The 12,682-nt window shown below is 41.5% G+C and overlaps 1 protein-coding gene across 1 annotated transcript in view; it reads left to right on the top strand.

The window, feature by feature from the left end:
- The window catches only part of doc2d (double C2-like domains, delta), a 64,477-nt gene that overhangs the window by 44,802 nt on the left and 6,993 nt on the right, over nucleotides 1-12,682 (top strand). The window contains exons 6-10 of the mRNA XM_045216631.1: nucleotides 28-154; nucleotides 345-401; nucleotides 795-919; nucleotides 10,274-10,352; nucleotides 12,002-12,098. Coding sequence (XP_045072566.1) covers nucleotides 28-154; nucleotides 345-401; nucleotides 795-919; nucleotides 10,274-10,352; nucleotides 12,002-12,098 — 485 coding nt within the window. The remainder of the gene's footprint in view (nucleotides 1-27; nucleotides 155-344; nucleotides 402-794; nucleotides 920-10,273; nucleotides 10,353-12,001; nucleotides 12,099-12,682) is intronic.

Genomic DNA, 12,682 nt, shown 5'->3' with positions numbered 1-12,682 from the left:
GTGTGTGGCATGCCTGTCTGTGTGTAGGCTTTGTGTGTGCGACATGGACAGACTCGGTCGTAACGAGTTTATCGGAGAGGTCCGGGTTGCCTTGAAGAAACTGAGCGAAGGCGAGAGCAAGAGATTCAAAATGGGTCTGGAGAGAATCACACAGGTATATGTGTGTGTGTGTGTGTGTGTGTGTGTGTGCATGCGTGTGAGTATATGCGTGTGTGTGTGAGAGAGAGAAACAAGGAGAGAGAGTGTGTGCGTCTGTGGGTGTGCGTGTGAATGCGTCAGTTCGTCAAAGGGCTCTATTGATTTACAAACTGTGTATTGAATTCAACCTCCCTTCTCCCACTCAGAACAAAGACATCAACAAAGAAACCGTGGAGCAAGGAACACCTGTGGCTGAGGAAGAGGTAAGAAGATTACCATAAATAGTAGAGATTGTCATATACTGTAGATAAAGTAGTAGCAGGAGTAGTAACATTAGTTGTGGTACTACTAGTACCATAGTAGTAGTAGTAGTAATAACAGTGGTGGCACTATGATAGTAGTAGTACTAATCTCAGTGTTATTGACAGTCCTGTCACTGATTTCCCAACATGCAATTAAATTAATCTTATTATTTTAATTCATTTTATATATTTTTTGTTCCTTCAATTTTAAATGACCCTATTTGTAGTATGTTTTTAATTGTCTGCTTTATATGTATTGGCTTTAATCTATGAACAATCAGTTCGTTGACTATCAATAAAGTTTAGTTTAAATTTGTAGTGGTGTCACGGCTAATTGTGTCCCCCCTCCCCCAGCGTGGTCGTATCCTGGTGTCGCTGTGCTACAGTCCAGAAAAGAGCTGTCTACTGGTTGGCATCGTACGCTGTGCCCACCTCGCTGCCATGGACTCCAATGGGTACTCTGACCCCTTCGTCAAGATGTAAGTCTTGACGCACACACACACAAAGGACGGAATGATTATGTGATGATGGATGGAACAAATGGAGGAACGAATGGAGGGAGTGAAGGAGAGGTTGTTGTTGTTGTCCCTTGTCGTTTCACATTACTGGTTGTTATACATTAGTATGTCCTGTGGTGTCCTGTTGCTAGATGCCAGTCAGCAGTCATCCCTGTTGTGCTGGCTGGCACATATAGGGCATCAACAAAGGCTCTCTAGCATTACCACATAAATGGAAGAGGCAAGTGGAAGGAGGAGAAAGTAAGGAACTTGTCTGTCAGCCCTGCATTAAAGACTAACATTTGTTAAAGAGAATTGTGATAAATAAAAAAATATACCAGTTTCATTTAAGGACCAAAAATGTACAGCTGTGCCATATAGATTGCAAAATAGTTGGGAAGAGATTCTCGTTGTACCGTTTCCATGGCGCATGGTTTATGAACTGATACATAAAACAACGCTTGATTCAAAACGTAGAGTTTTTCCATTTTAATTATTATACACAATTCTTGAAACCAATAGAATGTTATATATATGGGGGATACAACCATCCCAGCTCTGCAGATTTTGCTGCGAAGAGACAAAATCATTAGATTATTTGTTTTGGTTCTGTCAATATGTAGCTTGTTTTTGGTTGCAGGTTCAGGAATGGCTGAAGAATTGCAACATTTACCTAGAGCTAACTCTGCAGATAGCACTGCTGGGTGATTTGAAAAGTCGTAGTCAATCGATCAATAATATAGTACTCTTAGCAAAAAAATTTGTCTTTCATTTATCATCTTTAGAAACTATGAGAAAAGAAAGGTTCAGAACATTTGTGAAACATCACAGCACAGTTGACAAATATATGGCAAATAGTAATTAAATTGGATGGTGTTCAGAGATAGATGGGAGGGCTTGAGTGGAGCTGAAGGGTCGGACAAAAATAACAAGATAATTAATGTAAAATATACTGGGTCCGTAAAATGTATATAGGTTCAGAACTTTTGTGAAACAGCACAGTTGAAAAATATATGGCAAATAGAAATCAAAACAAGATGGTCTTCAGAGTTAGATGGGAGGGATTGAGGGTAGCTGAAGGATGCGACTAAAAACAAACAAAAGATAACTATTGTAAAATATACTGTGTCCGTAAAATATATATAGTATGTATAAGCTGGAAGTAGAAGACTAGGTGTTGTTGTCAATTAGTTTACTCCAATTAGGGGAGGGGTGGTAGGGTTAGGAGAACATAATAAAGGAAAATATATATTAAAAATATATATATATATATATTTTATAAATTTACAAAAATATATATATATGGGGGATTGGAAATGATGCAGACAATTACATTGATGGAAGCCACAATCTATCTGCAATAATAAAACTGATCTACCCCCTTAAAAAGAAAAGGCTCTCGACATTATTAGATGAAGGGAGTAGGAAAGCTTACTCCACAGCTAGCTTGAAATCTCGCCAATGGTGCTATGAATTTGGATCCTTTTCTATAGCTCAACTGGTTTGTATGTTGTCAGGTGTGTTGGTGAGGTAGAGGACCCTGGTTCAAGCCCAGTCAGAGGCAAGTTCAGGGAGGCAGCGCTGTATGCTAAGCTAGCACACTGATGCTGGTTATATCTATGTGGAATGACTACACATGTCACATTGACAGTCTCTACCACAACCTTGTTTTAGTGCATGATTCATGAATCATGACACATTGAAACCTTACTTATGCTCCATACAAATTCATAGGGAGACTGACTGGCATAAATAAATACATGTAACATAAATCAATAATCAACTGCTATTACTCTCTAGAGTCTACACTGCCAATAGTCAATGTTTCCCAATCTGGTCCTACAATACCCCTTGGACTGCATATTTTCTCTTCCAGTTTGGGAAAATAGTACACCTGATTCAACTAATCAGCTACTCGTCAAGCCTGTGATTAGTTGAATCGGGTGTGCTGGGTGTGCTAGTTCTGGGCTGGAACCAAAATGTGCAGTTGTGAAAGGTTTCCTAGGAGCACATTGGGAATCACTGTGCTGGCTTTATGTAAGCTAGGAGGTTCATTGTTATTCATATGACAACCTGTACTGTACATATACTGTAGGCATCATGTCTTGACAGAGCATTCAGGCTGAGCCAGAGTCCCAAATGGCACCATATTTCCTATGGGCCCTGGTCAAAGGTAGTACACTAACAAGAGAATAGGATGTCATTTGGGACACATTCTTGGTGTAAACAGATCATCATTATTCATACACTTCACACCTGAATATGAAAATCCCCAACAGTCAATAGATTCCGTTTCTACGCCTACATGGTTTCACAAAAAATAACCAACTTGCTATTAGCTTGTAGTGTTGATTGTGTTGAGATGGTGCTTTACAGGCATAATCTGTAGCTTTTGATTGAAACAGAGTGGTATACTATGATCTACTCAGGATTTTATAAAGTGTCTTTGCTGCGAGTTGAGCACTAATGAAATCAGATTCCCTCCCTCTCGCAAAGGTTGCGTCATCATCCCCTTCATTTGAGGAAGATGACTGATTAAATATTTTAATAAATTGTTTTTGGGTGTGTTAAAAAAGGTTAATGTTAAAATACCTATCACGTTACATATTTAGCAATAACAGAATGCATTTAAAACTTCACCCACAGTAAAATTTTTGTAGGACTTAATACAATTATTTTATCGATAGGAGGAGGGAAAAGGTGCTTGTGCATTGATAAGCACCCCAAAACACACCAAGATGGCATTCATGATCAGTAATCAAATAAAGACAGCACTTCTAAAAGCCTATTTGACACCATAGCCTGCTGAATTTGCAAGATGATTTTGGCACAAATGAAAATGTGGCACTGACTCGCCCATGGATTGATGTTTCAGCATTGTCTCAATGAAGAGTTTGGCGTTCGACTATCCACGTGCAGTTAGAAGCCTGCTAGAGTTAGCAGCAAGGCAAACTAGCAATATCCACCGTCGTAGTATGGATTAAGCCTGAGCTGGAATGTGAAGCTAACTGAAGCTGGCTAGCTTTAGAAAACCCTGAGTAGTTCTAGCTTGCTTCGTAGTATGCCCCTCTGATTCGTAATATGCCCCTCTGATTCGTAGTATACCCTCTGATTCGTGTATAGGGCTCTGATTCATAGTATAGGGCTCTGATTCGTAGTATAGGGCTCTGATTCATAGTATAGGGCTCTGATTCGTAGTATAGGGCTCTGATTCGTAGTATAGGGCTCTGATTCGTAGTATAGGGCTCTGGGTTCCCCCTGCACTTGTTTGTAAACTGTGGTGAGGAAGGGTGGGACTTGAATGTAAAGATTGTTGTGAATTCCCATATTCAGGGATCAAGTGTATAAGATCAAGTGTACAATCCAAGATGAGATTGGACAACGGTACAAATAATAATAAATGTATAATCAATCAAATATATTAATTTTTTACATCAGCAGATGTCACAAAGTGCTTATACAGAAACCCAGCCTAAAACCCCAAACAGCAAGCAATGCAGATATAGAAGCACAGTGGCTAGGAAACTCCCTAGAAAGGCAGGAACCTAGGAAGAAATATAGTGCCGGGTGGAGATTATAAAAGTACATGGCCATGGGTGCAACAGGTCAGCACCTCAGGAGTAAATGTCAGTTGGCTTTTCAGAGCCAAGCATTCAAAGGTAGAGAGAGGTAGAGAGAGGTAGAGAGAGGTAGAGAGAGGTAGAGAGAGGTAAAGAGAGGTAGAGAGAGGTAGAGAGAGAGAGAGAGAGAGAGAGAGAGACACACACACACACAGAGAGATGTTTAATGCATCACCAATCAATATGAGAGATTGAGCTTATGGAATGTGACTGTATCTCGGAAGTCAGTGGGCGTAAGGATGGAGAGAAGATGCTAGTGAGAGGAAAATTGGTTTATTAATGACTACACATATCCTCATTCTCATTCATGACTCCCTCATATACACTCCTCCCCCCATCCCTATTGAGATTTAGAAAATATGTAGGAAGTAGGAACTCAATCTAAACACCAAAGGATGGAGAGAAGATGTTAGTCAATGGGGCAAAAAGAGGTCCATCACTGACTACATATACTCTCATTCTCATTCATGACTCCCTGAAACGCATACTACTCAACCAACCTCCCCATTGAGATTACTGATCTGTGAAGCGAACTTCTTCCAGTCCAGACTAGAATCAGATAAAGAAACCGAAGCAGAGAAGCAGTAAGCAGACAAAAAGAGATGGTTTTCTTTCTTTTTTTCCTTATTTTGTTTTTCTCCACTTTTTGCTGTTCATTGATTTGTTCCTGTTCTTTAGAGCCAGAGCTGGGTGTCTTATCTGCCTCTATTTTGATGTATGGCGCGATAGAGTCCTGGAGCCGAGAGATTGTCTCAGTTTTTCTCTCATTTTCCCCGCTTTTACATTTTTTCTCCATCTTTAATCTCTTTTTAAAAATCTTTGACTTGCAGTATCTGTTGTTTAGTATGTCAGAGCTGCGTTCAAGGAGCTCTCTTTTTTTACAGTCACAAATCGTATTTTAGGCACTCTCTTATTTGAGAGTTTCTCATCTTTTGCTGTCTTTGACGTGCAGTGTCTGTTGTTTAGTATCTGAGTTAACGTTCAAGGCACTCTGTTGTTTTACTGTTACAAATCAAATGATTTGTCCACGACATCCACTCAATGTGATTAAGTAGGCTTCTGTCTGAGTTGCCTTCAAGTCTCTTTTTCTCTTATAGTTTCTCATCATTTCTGTCTTTGAGATGCCTTGCCTGTTATTCAGGAGCAAGGTCTATATCTGAGCTGCGTTCGACCCTCTCGCTCTCTCTTCTTGTACAGCCACAACTCTCTTTTTATTTCCTTGGCATACACTGCCTGTTGTTTAGTAGCCTATGTCTGAGCTGCGTTTGAAACACTTTCGCTTCTTTCAGTCTCAAATCTCTTTGAAATTCACCACCTGCTGTGTAGTTAGTGGCCTATTATGTCTGAGCTGCATTCGAGACACCTTCTCTCTTCTCGTACAGTGGGGAGTTGTTCTGTGTGTTTGTTTGAAGTGTGTTCAGTCAAGCTGGTCGGTAGTATCAAGCAGTGGAGTGTTGCCACGGCGGCTGCTGTTGTATTGAGTATTGAGTCCTGTTGATCCTGTTTTGGCGAGTTCTGTGATGCCTGTCTGTGTTCTATTGTAGTTCCTCAAAGATAGTAACTATTTGCCTGTACTGTTTGTGATGATGGTTTAAAGGCATACTCTATAACCTAAGTCTGTACACAGTGCTCAAAACTGAGTAGAGGTGCTGCTGAAATGTAAGTTTTACATGAGGGGAAAAAGGTGCAGCTCTCACTCTTAAAGTAAAAAATAATGTTTATTTAGGTTAAAAGCATTGACGTTTCATCATCATAAAATTGTGAGTCCTCATTTTCCACTCATGGCACTCTGTAACTTTTACAGTTATAAGTGCTGCCCCTGCACTTGCTTGCAAACTGTGACCCTGACTCCTTGGCCGTGATTGAGAGTATCAATCTAGATCTACTGACTGATCTACAAATTACAGTTAGAGTAGGTATTTAGGAGGCAAAGGTGATTTATAGATCAGTCAGTCTGCTCAGTGAGTCAGTGATCAGTGACTAAGCAGAATTGATGCTATGAAACACAGCTCAAGATATGCATCCCAAATGGCACCCTATTCCTTAAATAGTGCATTACTTTTGCCCAGAGCCCTATGGGCCCAGGATGTGTCCCAAATTACACCCTATTCCCTATTTAGTGTGCTATTTTTTCACCAGGGCCCATAGGGCTTGAAAACAAAAGTAGTGCTTTAGGGAATAGGGTGCCATTTGGGATGCGACCTGTGTGTGATTGTCACCTGTCAGACTTATTCTCACTGTCTGTAGGAGAGTAACTGCGGTGCGTGTGGATGCCACTCTCTCTCTCTCACTCTGTCTCAGTGTGTGTATCGCTGAAACCTACTTTTATTGAAGCAAGAAGCTAAGATCCGCTATGCCCCTGGCATCCCAGAATGCATTGCTTCGGTCAGTGTGACACACCTGCACAGCAGTAGTTGGCTGGAGTGTAGAGGCAGGGGCACGTGCATGTATGTGTGTGTGTGTGCATCTTTGTGTGTGCGCGTGCCTGTGTGCATGTGATATCAACACATACAGATATAGCCTACAGTACACTAAGATGGAAGCTGATTTGTGTGCTGTCTGCAGTTTCACATACCCCTGCAGAAAATGTGTTAAGAGATAAAGCAAGGTTCAAGTTTGGGGTCATATGAACTTACACATTGGTTACAACCCAAATGGCACCCTATTCCCTATTTAGTGAACTACTTTTGACCAGGGTCCATAGGGTAAACTTTATAGAGAATAGGGTGCCATTTGGGATGCAGTACAACTTATGGCTGCGGGTCTCCAACTCTGGTCCTGGAAAGCTAATTGGTGTGCAAGCTTTTGCTCCAACCCAGCACTAACACTCTAATGTGAGGAAAGAGAAGAACGAGAGACAGAGCATTCGACAAATGGTCAATGATGACACTATTTCAGAGCCATAACTTTGATTTAATTTTTTGGGAGGGATAGGAGGAGTGAGACAAAAACAAGAAATGCTAATCATCGATGAGCGAGTCAAAAGCTGGAGCCAAGAGCAAGACAAAGGCGGGTTCTCAGAGTCCCTGAGTCAGACTCTTAATAACCTTCTCATTACAAATGTCTAGGGCCTTCAACGAGACCAAAAAAGAAACGAGGCAGGCGGGGCAGAGCTGTGTGAAACAAGGATGTCAGTTTCAAACAATCAATGTTGACTCCAAAAAACATTCCTTACCCCAGGATACTTCAACTGGTGACTATCCGGGAGAATAAAGAATAAAGAGCAGCACTCTGTTGCTGGGTAAATCTAATAGATTTATTGATGGGAGAAACAACCAATAGGCTTACATTTCGGCATGAATCACCTTCATCAGAGCCTTGAGTAGGAAAAATGTTGGAGGCACCTATATACCCTCGCAGGGAAATGTCGCACTAGTCGTGTCAATCAAACATGTAGCTCAGTAGAGCATGGCGTTTGCAACGCCAGGGTTGTGGGTTCGATTCCCACAGGGGGCCAGTATAAAAAGAATGAATGCACTCACTAACTGTAAGTCGCTCTGGATAAGAGCGTCTGCTAAATGACTTAAATGTAAATGTAAATATCAATGCTGTCAATACTGTCAGTAGCAGTAGCAACTACACAGGTTATTCAAACAAGAGTATGATCGTCATTGGCTGTTTGAAAAAAAAAATGCTGGGCCGGAACAAAAGCCTGCACACCCAGTAGCTCATCCAAGATTGTATGGCTGGAGATCTTGGACTTGGAGATTCCTGACTCAGGCACTCTTATAATAACCATAGAGGTGTATAGATTATGTTGTACTTAATTCTGTGCAGAAAAACTTCTCATTGCAAATGTCCAGGGGGCCTTTTCCTTTCCAAGATATGATTGGCTCCTATGGTTTGAGCCGCCTACTACTGGCCTTTACAATTCAGTTAACCATATATCAAAATCACAATCACCCACACAACCCCCTCGGCCCTGTTTCGAACGACTAAGAGGCTGTTCCATCAATGTCTTGAAGACCAATATTGATCTCTTGGTCAGTTGCTCTAGGTGGGTTGCCTGCCTTTCTTTTAAATTCCTCTGTTTTCCTCTCTTCTCGGATACAGATCAACTGAAATATTAGAGCAACGTTCCATCAACATTTTAAAGACCAATATAAACCTCTCCAGTAGTGCTGGTGTGTTGCCTACTTGCCTTTCCTCTGTTTTCCTCACTCCGTTAATACAGATGAACTAAGATATTAGAGCATTTCATAATTGCTTCAAACCAGACGCCATGAAAATACATTATATATTTGAAACAAGGATGTCAGTTTCTTTACATCCCAAATGGCAGCCTATTCCCTACATAGTGCACTACTTTCGACCATGGCACATAGGGCTCTGTTGGGATTAGGGTGCTATTTGGAATGCAGTCTGTTCCTCTGGTGCTGAGTGAGCAAACTGTCATTTTAGCCTGTGCTGTGTGGATGTGTGAGCCTCTAAACTGGGCGGTTTGTTTTGCTCCTCTCTCTCCTCGGTCTTCCCTCTCCCCGCTATCCAACTGTCACTCTGTTTCTCTATCTTCATTCTCTGTGTGAAATTGGCTGTTTTTCTCATTCTTTCACTCTTTTGTCTCTTTCCCTTCATCCCTCTCTCTGTCTTGATTTTTCTCCTAGCTTGTATTTTCTCTAACCCAATTTCTTTCTCTCTTTCACTGGGTTGGTTGATGACTCTCTTTCTCTATCTCAAATCAATCAATCAAATTCAAATTTGTTTTATATAGCCCTTTTACATCAGCAGCCTAAAACCTCAAAGAGCAAGCAATGCAGATGTCGAAAGCACGGTGGCTATGAAAAACTCACCAGAAAAAGGCAGGAACCTAGGAAGAAACCTAGAGAGGAACCAGGCTCTGAGGGAGGCCAGTCCTCTTTCATCTTTCTATCTCTTTCTTTCTCTAAACATCCCTCTCTCCCTCTTCTCAAACAAACACAATTTGTTTATTTCTTTCACTGGGTTGGTTGAAAACTCTCTCATACTGCCTCTTTCTTTCTCGCTCTCATCCCTCTCTCCCTCCCTCCTGTCTTGTTGTTGTGTACAAACCCCAACCCTAGCAGCACATCTGTTAGCTTGTCAGCGAGTACGTGTTATTCACGTTGGGCTGAAGGTGGGTGGCGTTGGGGAGTGAGATATCTCTCCCCCGCTAGAACATCTTGACTTCTCCGCCTGAATTTATGCTGATGACTCCTCCAATAAAAACCAATGGCCTTCTGGGAAGCCGTCTGTCCCGCTCTTGGCTTGAGCTTTTGAGTCTCTGACTCTCTCATCACCGATTTCTCTCGCCCTTTCCCCAAAAAATGAAATGAAAGTTTTCGTCTCTGAATTTCTTTCTATTTTTTTTTCTCTCACGCTTTCAATTTTCACACGCTGTGTCTCTCTTTGTTCTATTTTCCTCCCTCGTTCCTGAGGTTTAATGTCATGCAGGCGAAAAAATGGAAGATAATTTGCTTTATGTTTCCAAATAATAAAAAACCTGTATCAGAATATAAAAACATTTTCAGTCGTCATGTCAACTGTCTAATTAAGATTTCCTCTTTTTCTCATTCTCCTCCTCTCCCTTCGTATTTCTCTCTTCCTCTCCCTCTCCATCTGCTTTCCTTGCTCTCTTTCTCCTCTGTGCTCTCCCTTGCCCTCTAACTCTCTCTCCCTATGCCTCATTCTCTTTCCTCTCTCATCCCCTCCTTCCCTTTCTCTCTATATCTCCCTCGCTCTTTTCTCCCCCTCTCTGCAGTGTGCTGCAGCCTGATATGGGGAAAAAGTCCAAGTACAAAACCACAGTGAAAAAAACTCTCAATCCCGAGTTTAATGAGGTACTTCCACCGCTCTGAGCACCACAATACTCTCCCTAATACATAAACCAATACCTGCCAACCTTCCATAAACTATTCTCCATTCTCCCAATCACATCCATGTAGGATCTTAATTTGAGCAGTTTGCTACAGCAGGAAAATTATCCTGTAGCAACAAAAATTTGAATTATTATGGATTATAATTAATAACTTTTTGTAGGGGTTGATAAATTTTTCGTTAGGGCCAAATCAAGTCTGAAATTTCAAAGTGGAATTCACAAATTTCCTTTTTAAAACTCAAATACCCTACAAGTTTGCATTTCCTGCAGTGCAGGAACATTCTCAACAACAAAAGTGTGATCAAATTAAATCCTACCTTTATTTCGCAACCCATTTCTCTACTCACATTTGGCAACTAGATGTGCAAAATATATAATATATTATACTAATGTTGTTTTTGAATTATCCCCTTGGAAGGATGAAGCTATCCCTCCTTCTTATGATTTGTGAATACATTATGTCCCATGCATTTACTGGTCAAAGGTTTTAAACTCCTACTCGTTCAGGTTTTTCTTATTTTTACTATTTCCACATTGTAAATAATAGAAAGACATCAAAGCGATGAAATAACACTATGGAATCATGTAGTAAACAAAAAACTGTTACAAATCAAAATTATATTTTATATTTGAGATTCATCAAATCCCCCATTGCCTTGATGACAGCTTTGCACACTCTTGCATTCTCTCAACCAGCTTCACCTGGAATGCTTTTCCAACAGTATTGAAGGGTTCCCCCATATGCTGAGCACTTGTTGGCTGCTTTTCCTTCACTCTGCGGTACGACTCATCCCAAACCATCTCAATTGGGTTGAGGTCGGGGGATTGTGGAGGCCAGGTCATCTCCATCGCTCTCCTTCTTGGTAAAATAGCCCTTACACAGCCTGGAGGTGTGTTGGGTCATTGTTCTGTTGAAAAACAAATGATAGTCCCACTAAGCCCAAACCAGATGGGATGGCGTATCGCTGCAGAATGCTGTGGTAGACATGCTGGTTAAGTGTTCCTTGAATTCTAAATAAATCACCAGCAAAGCACCCCCACACCAAAACACCTCCTCCTCCATGCTTTACGTTGGGAAATACACATGCAGAGATCATCCGCTCACCCACACCGCAGTCTCACAAAGACATGGCGTTTGGAACCAACATTCTCCAATTTGTGGACTCCAGACCAAAGGACAAATTTCCACCGGTCTAATGTCCATTGCTCGTGTTTCTTTGCCCAAGCAAGTCTCTTCTTCTTATTGGTGTCCTTTAGTAGTGGTTTCTTTGCAGCAATTCGACCATGGTTTTGATGTCTTCACTATTATTCTACAATGTAGAAAATTGTAAATATAAAGAAAAACCCTTGAATGAGTAGGTGTCCTAAATCTTTTGACCGGTAGTGTAATTCCATAATTGTATTCCAAATGCAGAGTACTGTATACAGTATGTGCCATAATTTGAAAACATTTTCCATCTCCTTCAAGACTGCATTACTACGTACCCTACCATCAACATGAATTTAAGTCAATACATGTTTCACATTCAATGTTAAACATAATCTGAATAACTTTCCGCTAAGTGTGAATACATGAATATCTTTCTCTCTCGCTACCTCTGTTCCTTACAGGAGTTTGTGTATGAAGTTCCACACGACCAGCTGGCGAAGAAAACCCTGGAGATCTCCGTATGGGACTACGATCTGGGGATGAGCAACGACTTCATAGGTAAGAGAAAGGGGGAGTGAGTGAAAGGAGGAGAGAGGTAGAGAAAGCGAGAAATATAGCTAAAGAAAAATGTAATAGAATATGTGGGTGCGAGGAGGAGAGCAACGCGGGCCACAGTGTGATGAGCAATGACGTCATAGGTAAAGAGAGGGGGGGAGAGAGGAGAAGAAGAATTAGTGAAAGGATGGAAGAACTGAAGAGGGGGATGAAATGAAGCGAGAGCGACAGAAAGGAGTACTCAATCCCTCAACAGGGTGACACGTCGGATTCCCACTGCTTTGTGAGGCACTAAACGGCTCTGACGTGGCCCGGCTTGTACTGTATATCACAGGAGGCAGGAGTGAGGGAGAACCGGTGGGGAGGCAGCTGGGGGAGAATGGATTGTAGGGATCTGGAAGGCCTTGAGATCAAAGTGTTTTACTCCCGTCTGGAGGCTCCCTGTAACAGGCTGAGTCTCTCTCTCTTTCCGACTGTCTCCCTAGTGCCCTCTCTCTCTCTCGCTCTCTCTCTCTCTCTCTCTCTCCTCATTTTCATTTCAGTAGGGTAGGGGGTAGTGTTAAGTGCCTTGCTCAAGGGCACATCGA

Source organism: Coregonus clupeaformis, unplaced genomic scaffold (assembly GCF_020615455.1).
Source record: "Coregonus clupeaformis isolate EN_2021a unplaced genomic scaffold, ASM2061545v1 scaf0760, whole genome shotgun sequence".
NCBI lineage: Eukaryota > Metazoa > Chordata > Actinopteri > Salmoniformes > Salmonidae > Coregonus > Coregonus clupeaformis.
This window is presented reverse-complemented; position numbering and strand designations above follow the sequence as displayed.